Source organism: Cervus canadensis, chromosome 21 (assembly GCF_019320065.1).
Source record: "Cervus canadensis isolate Bull #8, Minnesota chromosome 21, ASM1932006v1, whole genome shotgun sequence".
Lineage (NCBI taxonomy): Eukaryota > Metazoa > Chordata > Mammalia > Artiodactyla > Cervidae > Cervus > Cervus canadensis.
Window position 1 is genome coordinate 8023102 of NC_057406.1, and position 21864 is coordinate 8044965.

At 44.1% G+C, this 21864-nt stretch overlaps 1 protein-coding gene across 3 annotated transcripts in view; it reads left to right on the forward strand.

Moving 5' to 3' along the window:
* Positions 1–21864, forward strand: part of MRTFA (myocardin related transcription factor A) — a 103230-nt gene that overhangs the window by 58859 nt on the left and 22507 nt on the right. For all 3 annotated transcript variants that reach the window (XM_043440464.1, XM_043440461.1, XM_043440462.1), the window contains exon 2: positions 6925–6990. In XM_043440464.1, coding sequence (XP_043296399.1) covers positions 6925–6990 — 66 coding nt within the window. The remainder of the gene's footprint in view (positions 1–6924; positions 6991–21864) is intronic.

Below are 21864 nucleotides of genomic sequence, written 5' to 3' on the forward strand. Positions count from 1 at the left end.
TTGATATTTCTCCCGGCAGTCTTGATTCCAGCTTGTGCTTCCTCCAGCCCAGCGTTTCTCATAATGTACTCAGCATATAAGTTAAGTAAGCACGGTGACAACATACAGCCTTGATGTACTTCTTTTCCTATTTGGAACCACTCTGTTGTTCCATGTCCAGTTCTAACTGTTGCTTCCTGACCTGCACACAGATTTCTCAGGAGGCAGGTCAGATGGTCTGGTATTCCCATCTCTTTCAGAATTTTCCACAGTTTGTTGTGATCCACACAGTCAAAGGCTTTGGCGTAGTCAATAAAGCAGAAGTAGATGTTTTTCTGGAACTCTCTTGCTTTTTTGATGATCCAGTGAATGTTGGCAGTTTGATCTCTGGTTCTTCTGCCTTTTCTAAAACTAGCTTGAACATCTGGAAGCTCACGGTTCACATAGTGTTGAAGCCTGGCTTGGAGAATTTTGAGTATTACTTTAGTAGCGTGTGAGATGAGTGCAGTTGTGCAGTAGTGTGAACATTCTTTGGCATTGCCTTTCTTTGGGATTGGAAGGAAAACTGACCTTTTCCAGTCCTGTGGCCACTGCTGAGTTTTCCAAATGTGCTGGCATACTGAGTGCAGCACTGTCACAGCATCATCTTTTAGGATTTGAAATAGCTCAACTGGAATTCCATCACATCCACTAGCTTTGTTCGTAGTGATGCTTCCTAAGGCCCACTTGACTTCATATTTCAGGATGTCTGGCTCTAGCTGAGTGATCACACCATCGTGATTATCTGGGTCGTGAAGATTTTTTTTTGTACAGTTCTTCTGTGTATTCTTGTCACCTCTTCTTAATATCTTCTGCTTCTGTTAGGTCCATACCATTTCTGTCCTTTATTGAGCCCATCTTTGCATGAAATGTTCCCTTGGTATCTCTGATTTTCGTGAAGAGATCTCTTGTCTTTCCCATTCTATTGTTTTCCTCTGTTTCTTTGCATTGATCACTGAGGAATGCTTCCCTATCTCTCCTTGCTATTCTTTGGAATTCTGCATTCAAATGGTTATATCTTTCCTATTCTCCTTTGCTTTTCGCTTCTCTTCTTTTCACAGCTATTTCTAAGGCCTCCTCAGACAGCCATTTTGCTTTTTTGCATTTCTTTTTTGTTTGTTTTCTTTCTTTCTTTTGTTTTTGTTTTTTGCTTTTTTGCATTTCTTTTTCTTGGGGATGGTCTTGCTCCCTGTCTCCTGTATAGTGTCACTAACCTCCGTCCATAGTTCATCAAGCACTCTATCAGATCTTGTCCCTTAAATCTATTTCCCACTTCCACTGTGTAATCATAAAGGATTTGATTTAGGTCATACCTTAATGGTCTAGTGATTTTCCCTACTTTTTTCATATTAAGTCTGAATTTGGCAATAAGGAGTTCATGATCTGAGCCACAGTCAGCTCCCAGTCTTGGTTTTTGCTGATTGTATAGAGCTTCTGTATCTTTGGCTGCGAAGAATATAATCAATCTGATTTAAGAGTGTGTTATTTAATTTCTTCATATTTTTGAATTTCTCAGATTTTCTTCTGTTGTTAGTTTCTAATTTCATTGTAGTCAAAGAATGTACTTTGTATCATTTAAATCCATTTAACCTTATTGAAAGTTGTTTTATGGCCTAGTATATGATCTGTCCTAGAGCCAGTTCCATGTATGCTTGAAAAGAATATGTATTCTGTGGTTGTTGGGTGGAGTGTGTTGTTCAGGTCTTGACGTTCTTGTTGATTTTCTGCATATTTGTTCATTATCAAGAGTGAGGTTGATTGTAATTCATGAGTAGATAAATGAAAACATTCCTTATTCTAAATCATTTAAGTATCATTAAGTTGAATTAAAATGGAGAAATCTTCTAATGTTAGTTGTATCTTAGGAATACCAGAAATGACATCTAATTTATTTTCTAGTGTACTCGTTCTTTTTATTTTAGTATCTTACTATGGCGATCACTTTTAATTCTCATGAAGACTCATCGTTTCAGAGTCAACTCCAACGAGGCCAGTCTTTCAGTTGATCATTTCTGGGTTTCAGTATCCTCCTTGGAACTATGAGAACCTCCATAGCTTAGAGTCAAATATCTCAGTGGGGGGTTGGGGTGGGGAGAAAAGATTTTTGAGGAGGCTTGTTTACCTTTTGCTCTCCTAAAGCATATAAACCTCACTTTTTGGACTAGCTTGTAATATCTAGTCAAGGAGCATTTCCCTTATTCCCAAAATCAGCAAGTTTATTTTGGAGCCTTTTTGTAACATAAATGTTCTGAAAAGCTGCGATCAAATTCATGGTCTTTTGATTAGGTTTAAAATTTCACATCCAGATTTAAAGAATGGAGAAAAAGATTTATCAGTGTTTCTGACAGAGCTGAGTTAATGGGATGTTCCTGCAGTCAGAATCTTCACTGAAGAGGTCTTCGTCCTGAGCAAGGATGGTACAGGGGTTTTGCTCTTTCCCAGTTATTCCTGTACTAACTCTTTGCTCTTCTCTTTTATTTCCCTCAGAACTCACACTTCCCCTCCCTATTCTAGAATTCTTGGGGAAATCAGTACTGGGTGAATACGAATGAGGTAGGAGCAACCTGCTGAGCTGCACATCTCCCTTCCCAGTAAAATACAGAACTTCTGACCAATGGGAGCCACAGAGCCAGACTTGGGAACACACCACTTGTTTTTGATTTTTCTTTCCAGACCTGATTGATTTGATTGTTTGATACGTTCAGTCCTTGGGCATCAACCCTTGAATACCATCGGCTTACCTCTATGGTCTTACCGGGCACAATAATGTCAGGTTCCTCCCCTTGCTCTAATTTCCTGAAGTAGCCAGTTGTTCAAATAGCAGTTGATCACCTTTATTTGAAATAGACTGAAAACTTGATTATTTCCGTGGGGAATGGAGAACCTCAGGTTTCCCACTTTATGCGTTGTTTCTTTTCTTTCAACCCTTTACTGGCAGGCAGCTCAGTTGATTGCCTATGCATCAGCTTCAAAGACATCTCTTCATCTATATATAAAAAGCTGCTTGCACAGATGCATTTAAAAACAGATGATTATTAAATTTGTGGAATTCAGTAACAGTGAAGGTATAAAGGCTCATGCTTGTACGTAAATAGGTATTTTTGTTTAGTTTTTTATTGACTTGGGGACTGGAGAGGAAATCTAAATGGTGATATATAGTAACAGAATTTATCGCATTCCTACTTTTTAAAATTTCCTTGATCTAGCACTGTGTTTGAGAATAATCCCTTGAACTAGTGTTAGATATATCTTGGTGAGGGTGGTTGTGTATTAAATTATGTCCTCTTAAATATGCTCCTGATTTGAGTACCTTTTGCAGTGAATACATAATATATGACTCTTATGGTATTTAAATTATTGAATGATTTCTTCTAAAATGAATAATCCCAAGGCCTAGAAACATAAAGGCATTTTATTTAGACTGCTTAGAATTAAGAGGAATTAAGATAGACTAAGGAAAGGGGAAATTCATGTAAATACTGTTTCTTTGTGGTCAGACATCTTAGAAGAAGGATTGTTGTATATATACATGGCCAGACATATACCTTACACCATAATTATGAATTTGCTGCTTATTTTCCTCCTTATAAACATTGTTAGAGTTAGCAGGAATTATGCAATGTATGAAATAATACATACCTACTCTGAGGTTGTACCCAGGGCATACTGATACAGGGTTCATTCTTTACGTGAATGGGAAACTTGGTCAGATTTCAGATTAGACTAGAGTTTGGTGTTAACTACTGAGAGGCACAAATGGAATTTTCAGATAACTGAACTTTCATTTAGTTTGAGATGTAAAAGGTTTATTAGATGAACCTTCGTCTTTGAACTAGAGCCATTAAAAAAAAAAGCAACTAAACTCCATGAATCATAGACTTAACCTTTTGGTTTCATGAAGCAAGAAAGTTTTTCAGTCAAGAAGTTTGCATAATGGATTCCTTATGGCCCTATCTGTATATGGGTTTTTGGAAAGGTGCGAATTGCTATTTCAGAATTATTCTTGGACAGTAGATGTATTTTTCATTAATTATTTCTTTTTTGAAGTGTTCAGACTTACTGTATTAGGTTTCCCTGTTCTCTGAAATCAAATCAGTTTGATACATTTAATCATTTTCCAGTAGCTCATCTTATACGGGGCCTTAGAAACACTGTAAAAGGTAACACATAGATCCCCTTTTCCCCTCTTACTTTATCCTGCATGGCCCTCCTCTTTCTTCCAAGGAAACATATGGCACAGTATTAAGTATTTCCCTTCACTTCAGAGTCACAGAGACCTGATGTGAATCCTAGTTCCTGCACTTTCGTGCCATCTAACCTAAGGCAAAAGTTTAAAAGTTTGATCCTTAGTTTTTTCATCTGTAAAATGGAGATAATAATTGTAATATCCCCACAGGGCTTTTTTTTTTTTTAAGTCTGTCAGTCATTTAATACAGGGCTGACACATAGCAACCCTCAGTGACTCCTCTTATAGTTTTATTATTACTGTTGCTGCTGATCTATAATTTATTCTGAAATCAAGTTCTTAATTTAAATTTATTTTACTGACGCTGATCTCCTAGACTTCTTTGGCTCTGGCCTGAATCGTCTATGTCCCTCAGCCCCTTTGTCTCTCTTGGCACAGAATGAACCCAGGCAGTCACACTCCGGGCCTGTTATCTTAGCAGCACAGGCTTTCAGGAGACTCTGGAGAAACAGAGAAGTGGGGAGCTCAGGTTCTGGAATCAGAATGCTTGAGTTCAGAACCTGTTTTACCTCTTATTAGTGGATAACCTTAGAGAAATTACTTAATCTCTCTGGGCCTCATTTTCCTTACCTGTAAAGTAGGATAATAATACCTATTCTGTGCATTGGGGAGTTATGAAGATTAAATGAGTTAAAACATGAAAAAATGTAGGTCAGTATCTAGCACAGAGCATAGGTTCTATCAATGTTAGCTATTAGTGTGGCTGTTGCCACTTTTATCTTTTATTCTGCAAGGCTTTCTTAATTTTAACAGTGTTAATTTGTAAATGATGATAATACCCTCCTATTTAGATTTCTCTGACTATATGTATCATTTAGAGATGTAGTTCAATTTAAGAAACAGTTGTTAAATACCTACTGTGTTTGAGTGCTATTGGTTGGGAGAGCATCATACATTAATAAGATACATTCCCTGTCCTCCAGGAGTTTACATTTATTTGGGGGTAAGTATTACACAGGGCAAAATAGCTCTATACTTTTTATAACAGATATAAGGTAGTTCATCGGAGGCCTGGAGTAATTCTTAATTGGGAAGGTCAGGTGAAAAAGTGATGAGATAGGCATTTCCAGGTGAAGTGAATTGTGAGTAATTGGGCAATCTGGATTGTGGTGACTTAGAATGGGTGAGGGCTTCCCTGGTGGCTCAGATGGTAAAGAATCTGCCTGCAATGCGGGAGATCGGGGTTTGATCCCTGGGTTGGGAAGATCCAGTGCCATCCCTGCAACATGAGAAGGTGTAGTAAACTTGGTAAAATAGGAGTGTAAGGAGGTAGCAAAGTTGAAGTTGGCTTAAAAATTTTAGTGTTAGTCCTGGGGAGGAGGATGGTGATACCATTAAAGAGAAGAAGGATGGAGAGTTGATTAGATTTGAGGAGGTGGGTGGGGAAGAGGTGGCTCAGCAGGTGAAGAATCTACCTGCAATGCAGAATACACAGGAGACACAGGTTCGTATTGGGGTCTGGGAAGATCCCCTGGAGAAAGAAATGGCAACCCATTCCAGTATTCTTGCCTGAAAAATCCTGTGGACAGAGGAGCCTGGTGGGCTACAGTCCAGTGAGTCACAGAGTCGGACACGACTGAGTGCCTAGGCACAAGTGATAGGTTTTGGACCTGCTGAGTCTGAGGGACAGTCAGGAGACTGGTTCCAGGTCTGCCATTTTGGGAGGCCATCTTAAAAACTGCTTTGTGGATGGGAAAGACAGACGTTAGGGTAATGTGATTCCTCATAGATACAGGTCACCCTCAGATGGGATTTGCAAGACCTTAGAATGAAGACTTACCACAGAAGGGAACTTCCCTTGGCCTGTGAGATCCTCTCAACCTTCCTTTTCTGAACATGTTCTCGCTTCGCTTCTGAATGGAGGCCTTTGTCATTCCGCATGGTGTGCAGTGGTAATAATACCCTTTAGGTTTCACTCACATTTGAAATAAAGATAATTGGCTTTTAACTTTAAAAAATTCCTATTAACTTGTTACATCAAGTGGTGTTGCCAGAGTAGAAATAGGAGAAAACCCCCGCATCGCCCTCCCCTAGCCCGGATGTGCTTTGAATCACCTAGCTTTGTGTTTCAGTCAACAGAAGACGGCTCAAAGTGAAGAGGAAGAGGCAGAGAAGAGTTGTCTTAATGGTAAAATAGTTTCTGGCTGAGGGAAATGCATTGCTTGGTGAAAACAGGTATAGTTTCTAGATCCAAAAGAGAAGATTTTACAAATAACCAATACTCCCTGATCTGTAACTCGCTGCACTTAACCGTGGTAAACATTTGCCACCAGGAGGAAGGCATAGAACAGCTAGAGAAAGCCTTTTCTGCTGGGCATTGGTCCTCATTATGTTTTCTTTGAGTTAAGAATTTGTGTTTTTTCAGTCCTGGAGGAGGACACAGTGTTGTAGGAGGTTTTGAGCAATAGGCAAGACTCTGGTACTTTGTGGATTGTTATCGCCCTGCAAGACCCTTCGCAACTTCCTCTCGCCGCCCACAGCAGAATACGGAAGCCCTGCTGTATCAGGCCACTTCTGCAATTACAGCCACAGTTACTGGGGATCCTTCTTTCACACTGCACCCTTGTGTGGCGAGGCTTTCTTTGCATTTGAAAATGTGTCTCTTGTGGCGGAACAGCCGACTGAGCCTTCACCTCCCCTCTCTCTTTGCTGTCCTGCAGTGCTGCAGTTGAAGCTCCAGCAGCGCCGGACGAGGGAGGAGCTGGTGAGCCAAGGGATCATGCCGCGTAAGTACCCCCTGCCTCTCAGCCCTTGGTGGAGGTGCTTTGGGGACGCGGTGTGTGTACCCAGTATGCCACGGGAAGCACCTAACAGAAAACAGGGCCACCGGGTTCGTTTTTTGCTCCTTTCTTTGTCATGCTTTCCCAAGTTCAGGGCCTCTCACTTGGCCATAGTTAAGAGAACTATGCTCACTGATCAAGTTCAGAGAAACAACGTTAGGTTTAAGGGTACCATTGAATCACCCTTAGCTTGTGAACTGCACCTTTAAATGGGTTTCTCCGCCCTGTGCCACTTCCCTTTGTAGGAGGAACAGATCTTGAGCTGGGGTTCTGTGAGGAAGAGCTCTCCCCGCATGTGTTTTGCCTGAGTGTTGGGGTGCTTGGAAGGGATGGCCCTTTCTCACCTAGTATTCCAACTCAGCCCCAGTTTTATTTATAGAGTGAGAGCCTCAGATACCCTAGCCTGGTGTAACTGGAGTCATTGATGGGGTATCGCAGGGGGCGCTCGGTGCAGAACCGCATCACTCAGGAGAAATAAAACCCATCTTGGAATCTATTCAAAGTAAGAAAATTTGCCTTTAATACCAGCAGCCTTATAAAACAAGCGGAAGCTGACACCAGCAGGGTTTTGCTCTTTTTGACATTTCTTTTTGAGTCATCTGCAGAGAGCTTAGGCTCTCCCTCTTCATTCTTTTATCTTTGTGTGTTCCTGCTACTTGGGCACAGCCGAGTGAAATAAAAATTTATATATCGTTCACCACTTCCAGCTTCATAGTGGAAGGACTGATGTTTTAATTTTTTAAACCTTAACTCAGTGCCTGCTAACCTGCTGCGCTATATCTTGCTAATTCTCACTCATTCATTCACAGTGTTTAGGTGACTGGTATGTGCTTGTTAATGCAGCAAGATAAAACCCAGCTCCTGCTCTCAGGAGTTTTGTACTTACTAAGTAGGCTGATAACATAATAAACAGGGAGACAAATAAACTAACACCATTGCTTCAGAACATGGTAAATGCTCTGAAGTAAATGTAACTGGTTGGCATATTAACAGATAATAGGGATGAGAGGGGATCACTTTGAAGAAGTTGGTCAAGAAAGGCCTCCTCGAGAAGGAAATACCTGAGCTGAGATCTGAAGGATTAGACGGGATCAGTCATTCAGAAGCAGGAAGAGGGCCCAGGAAGAAGGGAAAGCAAGTATGAGGGCACAGTGCAGTTAAGAGCCTGGCATGTTGAACACATCAAGGAAGCCAGGGTTGCTGGGCCTGGTAAGTGAGGGCAGAGTAGGGGCCAGTTAAGATTGGCAGGATGGGTGGGGCCAGAACTAGAGCCCTGTCAACCACATGGAGGAGGTAGATTCTATTTTAACTGCAGTGGGAAGCCATCGAAGGCTTTCAAGCAAGTGAAGACAGGATCTGATTTACCTCGTGGTCATACCAGATCCATTTCTAAGAGCTGGAACTTCATAGCAAGTATAAAGATCCTGGGGTCTGTTTCTGTCCTAAGCATCAGCCAGGAGATTCAAGTCCTAAGTTTATCTTTTTTTTAAAAATTGCAATTAACTACCAAACCATTTGCCCACATGCTGTCTCCTTCTCTGACCTTGCAGTCAAGTACTCTTCTCCTTAAAGTGTGGGTCCGTTAATGTGCTCAGGTAGAGCGATGGCATGCTTTTATAAAACACTCCAAATCTGCCAGTCTACAAACCTTGTAGAGGAACAAGTCACCCCGTATCAATCTCATTGTCACTTTCACCAAGGACATCCTGTGTTTAGGATCTGCTTTTTGCCTGTGATAATCCTAGGTGCTCTAGAGAGTAAAGAAGTATTCAGCACGGCACCTGCCCTTAAGACAGTTAACAATTTATCTAGGTAGTAGGATCTGCCCATACACAACATAAAGAGCAGTTCAGTGCTGACCTCTGGGGTGCTGACTCTGATTATAGCACTAGTTCTGAGAACATAGTGCTGCTTCTCAGAATCTGCAGTATGTTCAGGATCTGAAAACCACTCAGAGGATGAGGGCTTACATTCTTTTTGCAGCCTTTCATTCGATGCCAGGGGCTCCTGAAGGTAACTGTTTAGTAGGATTTATCGTGTCGCATTTCTTGCAGTATTCTGTGCTGTTAGGACAAACGATGCTTGAGTATTGCAGTTATCTGCTTAGATGTTTGTCTCTCCAGTTAGACTGTGAGCTCCTTGAGGAGGTATCTTATTTATATTTCTGCCCCCAGTACCTGTCACTGAATGAATGAGTGAAGACAGCCAATTGTAAAATGGTGTGTGTGTGTGTGTGTGTGTGAGAGAGAGAGAGAGAGAATGAAAGACAGACAGAAACAGATACTACTTAATTGCAAACTTGTTGGAATTCTGGGCGTGGAATTTGAAACACCACTCCTGTTCTCCCAGGAGCTCAGATTCTAAAATATTCTGAGTATCTAATTGTGTACCTTGGGTGGTTCTCTGCATCTGTGAAGTGAGAGTAACTGCCCTTCCTGTAGGAATAGAAACGCCCTGCTTCTGTGAGAATATTGCGTTTTCCCTTATGACACACGCCACCTTCAACGATGGGCACAGTTTGTTTTTCAGCTTTTCCAGTGAAGAAAGTAGGTAGCAAACTCTCAGATTGTGAGAGAGGGAGTATTGAGGCCTGGGACGAGCTCCCCGTGTGAAGAGCCCTGCTCTTCAGCGTACCTGGTGATGTGCAGGTGGGGCCCAGAGTTCCCAAAGATGAGGCTCTTTTTTCCCAGCCCCTCACCCTCTGAGTAACCCCACTTTCTCACCACAGCCCCTCGCCACCAGCGTAACTCCTGTTATAATCTGGGACATTCTCTGCCTCCCTGACACCCCACCAATCCCATGCTCATCCTTCGCTCACGTCTTTCAAAAGAAGATGTGAGTAGTGCTGGAGGCAAATCGTAACTGATCAGCAGTTTGTTGATTATTGAAGACTGGGAGATCTGGAAAGATAGCATCTGGTTTGAAGTGCCCGTTTCACTTCCATCTCGCTGGCCTGAGGAGTTTCTGAAAAGTGCCTTTAATGTTTAAGTTAGCTGTGCAACTTAGGAAAGTCGTTAAGACCCTCAAACCAGGGGGAAGGAGCAGTGTAGTCATGGCCGTATTCTGCCTCATCAATTTCTGTTTATGTCTTTTATCCAGTTCATCTCGTCCCGATCTTTCTGTAGCTCTGGGAAGAACTCACCCACCTTGTTTCACGCGGCGTTCCCACAGCTTCCACAGGGGCCTCTGGCTTCCAGTCCCCACATGATGTCTGCACGGCAGGATGTTTTCAGGGGCTGCCCTGCCTTCGGGGTTGTTCACAGTTTTGCGTATTGTTCGAAGTTGGACAGTGGCCTTCCCATAGAATTCCGGGGATTTAAGAGCCTCTCAATTCCCATACACCTCTTTCTGCTGCTTGATATGCTCTGCTCATGGCATCTGAACTATGGGGTATAGAAGTTGGTGGTTTCTAATGTGTTTTTAAATAGGATCAGTTCCCAGACTCCCTCATTCTCATCATGTAAACCTATGTCTCAAATTTAACACTACTTAAACCGTACCAAATACAGAGTGCCAGATAGCAAAGAATTACATATTCCAGGCCCTACGCTTTCTTTCCTGATATCTGAAGCTCTGCATATCTTGAGGGAAGAGGAGAGATGGCACAGATAGGAAGCTGGTGTTTAAGTCCAGAAATTAAGGAATGCTTTTGTATTTCAGAGTCATGGAAGAGGTGGGTCCTGTGTGGTTCACTTTGTTCTCAAACAGAGCTTTCCCCCCAGCCTTTCTCTCTGACATTTAAAGTTGTACAAGCCAGAAAGTTAAGGTGAAAATTAAGAAAAATATTCTGGCAGTCAGAGCTGATGCAGAGGAATAACCTTTTAAAGGAAAACGTGGAAGTTCTGACCCAAACAAATGACAGAAAGTCTCCTGTAATCTTCCTAGATATGAGAGAAGAGCCTCATTTGTCTGTTCCGTCTCAGCCTCTTGTTATTCTACCGTGAGCCCTTGAGGAAAAGCAGAGATCACATTTTCTAATGCCTCAGTTACCCCTTATCAGTTCATTATTGCCCCGTATGCATATAGTAGGAAAACGTCAGTGGCAAACCCATGAGGAAATCATCTGTTTGTCCAGTAGGTTAGGGACTTACCTCTGTATTTCTTGAGTGAGCTTTTTAAAAAATTTTTTTTCACTTTAAATGGTGTTTCTGTGCACCTAGCCACTGCCACTGGTGACACTTTCTTCAGAATTGTTGGGAGAATATACACAGAGTGTGAAGGCATCACAACTCAGGGCAGCCAGGGTCGATCCAGAGGCCTCTCAGTGGGCCTGGGCCCTGAGAGGCACTCAGACTTGCTGCTGGGTGAAAACGTGAACCAGTAGTCAGCGAGTTTGATTGGTTTGAGGATCTGCTAGTGGGCCCCGTGTTCTCACATTGAAACTGGAAAAAAGTGGTCTTGTGTGATGGAGTTCCTGCAGCTCTGTTTTTAATGAGCTTTACCACATCTTGACTCCCGAGCCTTCAGTTCTGCCGTTCGACCCCTTTGTCAAACTTCAGCTGTCGGCCTTGGCCAAGTGCTGCAGAGAGACCCACAGAGCTACTGCCCTCGTAGCTCATCTAAGCTGGCATTTTACTGGGTCCCACGTTAGCTGGAAGTCCTCTGTTCATCTGACTATAGCAGTCTCTGTATCAGGAAGAAATATCTTCTAAATTCTGACAAAAGATTATTTAATGGCTGAAAGTGTCAGGATTAATTTTTACGATCTCTTTTCCTCTGTAGCTGAAATTCTTCTTAATAATAGTATTTTTGTTATTTGTAACTTGGAAATTATTCTTTATATTATTCTTTATCAAAGGTATATAAACTTTGTTTCAAGATTGTCTTTCCTGAGTACATACAGATAAAATCCGTTCTGCTGAAGCTCTTTTAAAAATAACTCTTGGTGTTCGTAACCCCTGAGAAGATAAACCAACCTCCTCAGGCCTCAAAATTTCTTGTAATAAGAAAGGAGCTGTGATTTAACTTAGTCACTCTCAGTCCATCTTTATTAAATACTGAGATCCATGGCATCTTTTCCCCAAGTTTCCATGAATTCTAAAGAACTAGCCCCTACACCAGCCCTGTCCAATAGCACTTTCAGTGTTGATAGCAATATTCTGTGACTCTAGCCGCTAGCCACAGGTACTCCTGAGCACTTAAATGTGGCTAGGTTGAGTGAATAACTGAATTTTTTAATTCAATTTTAATCAATTTAAATAGTCACATGTGGCTGGTGGCTGTTATATTAGACAAATAGGATTTTAGGCTTTATTCAGCCACTTAGAAGCAAGGTGACTTTGAACAACTCATTTCACTTTTCTGAATTCAAATTCTACTTTATAAAATTCTTATCTAACATGGAAAAAACCTTAAATGTCCATCAGCAGATACATGGATAAAGAAGATACGTGTGTGTATGTCTGTGCACACACAGACTGGAATACTCCTCAGCCATAAAAAAAGAACGAAGTGATGCCATTTGTAGCAACATTAATGAACCTAGAGATTATCATACTAAGTAAAATAAGTCAGAAAGAGAAAGGCCTTACCTTACGATATCACTTCCTGTGGAATCTGAAGTGTGACACAGATGAAACAGAAGGACTCTCAGATGCAGAGAACGGCCTCGTGGTTGCCACGGAGCGGGAGGTGGGGGACAGGTGGATTGGGAGTTTGGGATTGGCAGATGCAAGCTCTTATATGTATGTATAACTGACTGACTTTGCTCCACACCAGACAATAGCACAACATTGTCAATCAGCTATACTGCAATAAAATAAGCGGAAAAAATAAAATTCTTCTCTACCCCACAGTTAATTTTGGAGGTAAATGAGATGATGTGTTGTTCTTACTTTTGAGATATGGGCAGTATTATTTGCAGTGAGTGGAGCATTTGCTTGGATCTGCCATCTTGGGCATCTGAAAGTAGCTTTTAATATATATAGCTCACTAACTTCTGTGAAAACCAGTGTTTGGACACAGGAACTGTCTTTCAATAAATAAAATCCTCCTTAATTTCACTTTCTTCTCTACTCTTGGATTAAAAAACAGTTGCTGAGTGACTTCCCTGGAGGAAGACTCTGCACTTCCACTGTAGGGGCGCGGGTTTGATCCCTGTTTGGGGAACTAAGATCCCACATGCCTTGAGGCACAGCCAATAAAATAAAAGCAATTTGCTGAAATTGTTGAGAGTCAAAGAACCACTAGCCAAACATAGTACTCTGTTAAGATTGTTCCCCTTTTAGTTGTATATTAACAGGACTACTCTTTTTATTAGCTTGCCCTCTTCATGGTAATTTTTTTTAAATCTCTCTTAAAATAAGTAAGTGGATAGGTTGGAAATAATGTATATATTTTTAATTTCTGGGCAGCTTGCCAAGAGACTGAAATGTTCACCAGAGGGGACACAGTGACGATTCCAGTGTAGATGAGGGTCTAGTTTGAGGACAAATTGCTCCCTTTTTAAAAAGCTTATTATAAAGATGGAAGATGACAGACTTGCAGGCTGAAGGGAAACGTTGTCTGTTTTGATTTGGAGTGAAGTGTTGGCGTGTGCGAGGCGCTCTGTCTGGGAGGGCCTTGCACGCTGACGCGCTGGGCGGGGCTCGGCGGAGGCGGGCTCTCCCTGGGCCTCGGCCCTTCCCGCTGTGGTCTGCCCACTTGGGAGTCACAGAAGCTCTGTGCGGTCATCTCTGAATAGCCGTCCCTGTGAGCCAGAAAAGTCTGGACAGGATTGGCCTGCACCCCTTTACAGCAAGAGCTCAGAAAAAGACTTCCTCCAAAACCTGCAGTTTGCCCCTGGCTCCAGCCCAGGCAGGGACCCTGGGCCTGTGCTTCTCTCGGGGGCTCACTCTCACAGCTGTTAGTGTGGTCCCCTCGGCTCTTTCAGATGCATAGATACCTTTGGGTGAAAGAGCTGGTTTATTTCTGCCTTTTCTTTTCAACTGAGATATGGCTGGTATACATGATATTGGTTTCAGATGTACAACATAACTTTTTTTTTTTTATAGCAGAGAACTCTGCCTATCTGAGATGCTATATCCTCAACTCAGGAGTGAGACCATTTAACTCTAGTTTGATCCCAGGTTTAAAGGACATTTGGGAAACGCCATGGTCAAGCGTGTGTTCCAGGATCGGGGCTAATCTGATCCATGGATTTGAAGCTGAGACTGTGTTAGCACATGGCCTCAGGAATCTTCTCTGTCATCTCAGGAGAAGACCAGCTGGGCATGTTGCTCCCTGGCATTTGATGTTGCCTTTCTGAGAGGTAGCAGCCTTCTCATCTCTCTTCCTGCTGCTGTAGGTCACCATCAGTGTGTGTTCCTACGTCAGGGGTCAGTGACTAGCACGGAACTGCCTTCTTGTCCAGTTGTTATCAAATCCTAAAATAGACTCTAGAATGAGTTGTATGTTCTATGCATTTTCATTGTTGAATCTGAGGAGGAATCCAACAGGGAACTCTCTTGGACAGACCATCAGAAGTAGTCTTCCTGATATAGGTTCTTGATACAGTTTAATACCTAAAATGTATAATAGGTATTCACTTTCATTTAATAGTTCTGGAAGTATCTGAGATACTTTGCCACATCTTTTCAAGATAGTGAAGGAGTTTATTAAGTCACTTGTTGAAGCTACATACTAACTTTGCTTAAACAATAAAATCCTAAAGAATTATGCATTCAGGGGAGCCCTGATGGATATCTGATGATGGTGGTGATTTAAAATCCTTCAGCCTAATGAGAGGTTATTTGCAGAGGAGCGGAGGTGATTTGGAGCTTGTATCTAACAGGTGACCTAGACATTTTGGTTATGCGGTGTGAAAGCTGGATATAAACAGGGCTGGCAGGTAGGCCAAAGACAAACTTGGAAGGCCAAGTTCAAGATATTTGACCCCTCACATTTTAAGCTTTTGAAATTCATTGTACCTGTTGGTATTCCTGCCATGCAGAATTGTGCGATGACTTTTACCTCCCAGTCTCGAGTCTTTTGCCCCGTCAGTGGGGTCCAGGTTGAAGACCCGGGAGCACCTTGCACTTCTGACAAGGAAAAACTGAGCATCCTTGAGCCTCCATTTTCAACCTTCGTTCTTGGTAGTTGGCTGCCTGCTGGTTTGGGTGGGGGTGACAGCCCAAGTGCCAAAACAGGGGTGGTTGGCCAGCCTGCTCCCACAACAGGATGTGCACGGAGCACGTTTCTGCCTGTTAGTTTGGACCCTTGCTTGCCCTGGAGTGTGTTACCTTTCCCCATACCCCATCACCAAGCTTTTTCTTTGACTCTCCTGGACTTAGTTCTGGTTTTCATTGTCATGGCCAGTCCCTGGACTGTCGACAGAGCTCTTTGGTTAATATCATTATTGCTGGTTATTTTTGTAGGCATTTTGGCATGACAGATAAAAACAGAAAGACAAAAAATGGAAGTCAGCCCCAGTTAGCTCTCAGCATTTGACTCCACACCCACACGTTCTCTTCAGAAGAAGAATGACACAGAAAAAATAAGTGTAAAACAGTAACAATGCCAGAAGCTTGTTAAGCAGAGCTTCCAGCAGATGGTGGAGCACCCTCACTGTAATGCTGAGAATCACGGCCGCAGGGATTTGTATAGTTGCCATTTTGTGGAGGAGGATACTGAAGTGCAGAGGGATCAGACGCCTCACCCAAGGTCACAGCACCAGTGGAAGACAGAGGTGGATCCAGTCCGGATCTTCTGGCTCCAAACCCCAGGCTGATTCATGAAGATCACAGTCTAATGATTCTTACTGATAGTGGAATTTCATGATGCTGGCCTGATGTATGCTTACCAAAATGTCAGCTTCGTAAATATTAAAAATTGAAAACAATGTCAGATCAGGAACCAGGGTTGGTGAGGAAAAGTGAAAGTTAGTGGGGAGGGTGTATGTGAAAGTAACTCCATCATTTTTAAGCCATCTATTAAAATTGCTTCCAAGTTGCTGCTCCTGAATGCTGGCTTGGAGGCCGTGGGCATCTCTTCTCTGTCTCAACAACTCTTAGTTAAATCAGAGGTTCTGGATTTTTTTTTTTTTTTTATGGTGCCACTGATACTCCTTGGGAAATCTTGCATGTCTTCTCATTAGATGGTTTCCCAGGTAAGTAACCCAGAACTCAGCACACAATTTCCAGGGATTCATAGATGGTCTAAAGTAGTACAGCGTGCCCCAGGTTAAGAGCCCCTGCTCTGCCTGGGTGTGAAGTCGCAGGGAACACTAGTGTTGCCCTGATGGTGTTGTGAACCCTCACACCCCAGTGACACAGCAGCCTCCGAGCTCCCCACCCCTCACCCTAGAGCAAGGGCTGCATTTCTGGAGCTGCCTTCCACGGAGTGGGATGGCCAGGCCAGGCCAGGCCAGACCCAGCAGCAGCGTGTGGAGTCCACCCTGGCCGAAGCAGGCCCTTGTCAGGGTGTGAGGAAAACGGCAAACAGCCCCCGATCTGTTGACTCTCAGAAATCCGTACTTTGCAGCTTGAAACACTGACCCTGAAAGGGGCTCAGGAGATTCACCTCCGCCCGCCTGTGGGCGCCTGCACAGCCAGCAGACGCAGTTCTGAGCTAGCTGTTCAGAAGAGTTGTGCAGATCTTACCGGTATACTGTCTAGTCACGTGGCCCTAGGGGTGGAGAATGAGCAGTAAAATTCTTTTTTTCTTGTCTGCAATGTCACCTCTCCCCTGCCTTCTGGGCTAGGGAGACAGGGGTTTTCACATTTTATTGGCACCAGCCTCCTCGAAGAGCTTTTACTAAAGATTAAAATTCTTTGATGCTCAGAAATCTGCATTAGATTCTTACCCCCTGAGACTTCATAAGCAAGTACCCTCCAAGATTTCTGGAACCCCACTTGGAGAAACACTGGACAAGGGTTGCTGGCCTCGCTCCCCTTGATGGGCATAGAATGCTGTTGTTCACCTCTCTGCAGGAGTCCTGGAGTGGAGGGTAGCCCTGTCCACCTGAGTCAGGAGTCAGTGATGGATCCCAAGACAGTTGAGGTTGTTGCGGTGTGACTGAACGCAGGCAGCTGGAGCCCTCGTCTCCAGTGTTGGGAAAAGCCCGCCTTGCTGCCACCCGAGTGGCCTTGCACCGCAGCTGTGGTCAGATGGGCAGAGTTCCTGCACTGCCCAGATCCATGTGACAGACTTCCGTGCCGGGGCCATGGGACATGGCAGAGTTCACTTTGGAGGGAATCTGACTATACAGTGACTCCTTCTTCTGCTCTGTTGACCCTCTGAGACAGGGCTGATGGGAAAAGGGGTGGGAAACTGTGTGCCCCTTGACATTTTCCGAGGTTGTGTCTGAAGTCCTCCTTTCTGTCCCATTGCCAGTATTCGAGCGAATGACAAGGTGGTGTTTTGTCTCCAGAGGAAGAGCCAGGACAGGAAAGCAAAATGTAGAAGATCAGATTAAAATCTCTGTTGGTGGTTACTTTTTGGTAACTTAAAGAAAAAATCAGAGAAGTATCTTTCCTCTGACCCACTCCCACCCTCCTCCTACCTCACTTATGTGGAAATAGACACACATGAAAAGATCTGGATTTGGACATCAGGAGAACCAGAGTCTGGTCTTCGTTCTGCAGCCGATTAGGATGTGACCCCACGCAAGTCAGTTCTCCTTTGTAAAGTGTGGAAACAGCACTTACTCAGGAGCTCACATCAGGTCATTCTGTCTTGAAAACCTCAGGGAAAACACACGGAAACCGTTCGCAGCAGATCTTTGTATTTACCTTACTCCCGGGAGCCATTTTATCCATGGCAGGGTTGACGGGCACAATCCTGCTTTATTTCTTCTCTCAGTTTCATTTTCTCTAGTACCCCTGGAGGAGAGAGCAAAGTCCTGAGTCCTCCAAGGCCCTGTGTAGCTCCCCTCTTCCTGTGTCTCTTCCCACTCTTCCCAGGTCACTCTGCTCTGCCAGCCTGGCCACTCTGGCGGGTTATGACCCAGGCCACTCTGCTTGCTGCTCTTCTGCCTGCAGGGCTCATTCCCCTCCTCTGGGTCTCAGCCCTGACATCACAGCAGCATCACACCAGGAAGTCTTTCCCTGACCACAGTGTATAAAATCCTGCCCCATCACTCTCTGTCACCCATACCCAGCTCTGTATTCCTCAGAGCCTGTATTGCTTCCTCCTGTGGTAGGTGCTTATATGTCTGACACATCATTCTTCACTGGAGTGTAAGCTCCACGAGAACATGGACATCCCAGCGCCAGCTGAACACACGGGCTCTCAGTTAATATGCGTTGGGAGTGTTAGCTCATCGTGACATCTCGGGGGACAACACTTCTGAACTCCACGTCCTCACCTCCTCCTCCTCTATCGGTTGAAATGAGTTTCTGCCCCCACACCTCACTGGGATCGCTCTGAGACCACTGACCATGTCCTATGTATCATGATCCTCTGGAAATTTGTTTTGTCTGACCTGCCTGCTGTCAACATCTTTTTCTTGAAGCGTAGTTTCTGTATCCACTTTGCATTGCTTTCTCCTACCCCTGTGAGCCTTCTCAGGTTCTTTTGCTGGGGTCTTTTTATCACCTCTGCTTAAATTCCAAGATTCTCTTAAGATTCATCCTGGGAAGTATTTTCTTCCATCTCTCCATGACATATATCATATCATCCCTAGATGATGCTGTATGTGCGTGCACACACATACGTACACACATGTGTGCACACACACACCACTTGCACATCTCTTGAGAGGATGTCTCACAATCAGCTCATATCCAGCATGTCCCCCTAGTAAGCACAGTCTCTTATGTAATGCCCCAGGCTTATTCCTCCTGTGTCCTTTCTCTGGGAGTATTGATGGCATGACCATGTACTTGGTCACCCTGTAGTTTTCTTCTGAAAAATGGCTTCTTAATCTCTACTAGAGTGATCATGTAAAAATGCAGTTCTCACTATTTTGCAGTTCTCAGTGTAATAACTGATTCTAGGTAGGTATTGTCAGTAGATGCTAAAACCGTGAAGTGCTTAGGGAACAGGATTTTCACAAGGCCGCCAAGCACTACCCCACAGATTGTGTATGATACAGAGGGGGATGCCTCCTTCAGAGTGAAGAGAGCTGGCACCGCCGTTCACACTCACACTGCCGTCAGGTGGGCAGCACGGCGCTGCGGGTGCCGCCGATGCTGAAAAGTACACTCCGCTCTGTGCTCTTCTTGCCAAAAATATTTAACCTAAATCTAATCACAGGGAAACAGCCAAATTCAGATTATATGACATTCTTTCCACAGGGCCAGCTGGTTTAGACACACTTAAGTCAGCCTCAGGAAAAGTGAAAAAGGCAAGAGTACCATTTCAAATTGAGACTGAGGTGAAAACAGTTAAATGTAGTGCATGATTCTTGATTGCATCTTGGATTAAGGGGGAAAATCCAAACAGCTGTAAAAGACATTTGAGGGGCAGTTGAAATTCAAACACAGACTGTACTTTAGACTGTATGATTAAATAATGTTAATTTCCTGAGGTGTGCTAAAAATATTTTAGTTACAAAGGAGAATGTCTTTATTCTTAAGAAATGCATATGTAGAATTTAGGGATAAAATATTATGATTGGCAGTCATCACTCTGTATCTATAGGTGGTGGATTCAGCCAACCACAGATTGTAAATATTTGGGGGGAAAAATCCCAGAAAGTTCCAAAAACCAAAACTTGAATTGGCCGTACACTGTAAACTATTTACATAGCAGTTGCTTTGTATTAGGGGTCATAAGTAGAGATGATTTAAAGTACATGGGGGAATGTGCATAGGTTATGTGCATTTTGTGTAAGGAGCTTGAGCATCCATGGGGGATCCCGGAGCCAGTCACCTGCAGATGTCAAGGGATGACTGATCTGCAGCTCGCTTTCAAGTGATTGCATCAACAAACCAACAAAACCGTGTGTGTGTGCGTGTGTGCACAGGAGAGAGAACACAGATATGGCTGAAAGGTACCTGGTGGGTCTAGGTCAGAGTGGTAGGGTTGGTTATCAGTTGCCCTTTCAGTGATCTGTAGGTTTAAAAAGTTGAGAATTAAAATCGACTAGTGCAGGGAAGAGCGAGGAGCCTGTGAGTGCAGACATGCTCAGTGAAATGAATACATAACCAGTTACCAGGTGTGTTTCTCCTCACTTAATTTTTGACACGAAATGTCAAGTTAGAAACAACTCCACAGCCCTCCGTGTACTTGTGGTCATGCCACTCACCTGTTTGACGGGATAGCCACATGCTCTGCCCTCTGGCCTCCGTGGTCTCTGATGAGGGAGAAAACTGCTCATTCAGATTGTCTCTCCTTGGGCTGCTTTCATGTTTTCTCCTGTGTTTTTAGCTTTAGAAAGTTTAGTTAGGATGTATCCTGGCATGTATTTCTTTGGATTTAACTTTTTTGGGGTTTACTCAGCTTCTTGAATCTGTGGGCTTGTGTCTCTTGCCAGATTTGGGGAGTTTTCAGCCATTTCTTTCTTTAAGTACCTTTCCTATCCATCTTTTTCCTCCCCTTCCAAAGCTTGGATGACACGATGTTAGACGTTTTTGTGGGTTGGAGGTGAGCTTGTAATGGTGGAAGTCCTGACTCCTCACCAGTCCTCCCCTGACAATCCCTTCAGTGGGGAGGGGGGTCTCCTTACTGCTAGAGGAGATATAAGTCCAGGCTCCCCACGTGGTCTGCACTTATTCCTTGGGTTGTGGGCAGCTTCCTACTTGGCCTCCTTCGACACCACCTGGCAGGAGGACTGGGGTGCTTCATCACAGCCTTGGAGGGGTGGAGGTCTGGACTCCCACTTGGCCTTTCCTGGCGAGGATGGGGCTTTCCCAGTGGTGTCTGGCCAGAGTAGAATGATTATTGTCTAAGCTCTCTCTTGCTGAGATGCCCTTTTCCTGGTCCTGTGGCTAGCGGGGGTAGGTTTTGTTGGGGCTTTTTTGTCCACTTCCATCAGCATTTCCAGGTTGCCGTCTTCATCAGCTCCAAGTCTAGGATGTGTGAGGCAAAAAGGAAATGTGAGGGACCCACCACTGTGTCATTCTTCGGGTTCCAAAGCCCCTGGCCAGTCTGTCCCCTCTCTCCACCCTTCAGAGCCTATCAAATAAGGCCTAGAGTGTTCATTTGTACCCAGTGGGAGGAATACAGGAAAGTGTGTCTTCTCGGCTCCCCTGACGCAGGCCCTGCGATGGCTCGTTAGAGCTCTGCAGGGGCTGGGCCCTCCCCTGCCCCCCAAGCCTTGTGATCGCCACATGAACGCCCCCGACCCGCCACATCAGACCACGTGTCGTCCCGGGAAGCTGCTGTGCTCTCAGCTGGCCTTCCCGCTCCCTCCCTTGTCTGCCTGTGGTATTTCTGTTCCCTTCATTTGGGTTTTCTCTGTAAATCTACCCGGACAGTTCAAACACTTCTTTCCTCAGGCAGAATTTTGCCTCTTCTGTCTTATGTAGTCGTTTCAGTTACCTCTGCACCTATACTTCTGTCTTATGTTGTCATTATTTGTCTTTTTCTGACCAGACCGTGAGCTGCCTTAGAGGGCTGGGATGCCACCCTGTCCATCCTTGTCCTCAGTAACTAGCGCAGTAGCTGCTTAAGAATTCTTTGTTGGATGGATGGATGGATATGGTTCTCGTTTCCCACCCGAGTTGTTAAGCACGTTTGTTCCCCATCCCCTCACCCCGCCGCCACACACACCAGCCCCCACTGACACTGTGCTCAGGCCTTCGGCTTCTGCCGTGGACAGAGAACCCGCAGTCTCGCCTGGCCCATCGCACTCTGTTGGCCTCACTGATCTGTCTGTCCTGTGTTCACAGCCTTTGAGTTCCTCTGAGCACAGAATCGGTGGTGAGCTTTCGTTCTAGCATGGTATCTTACTGAGAA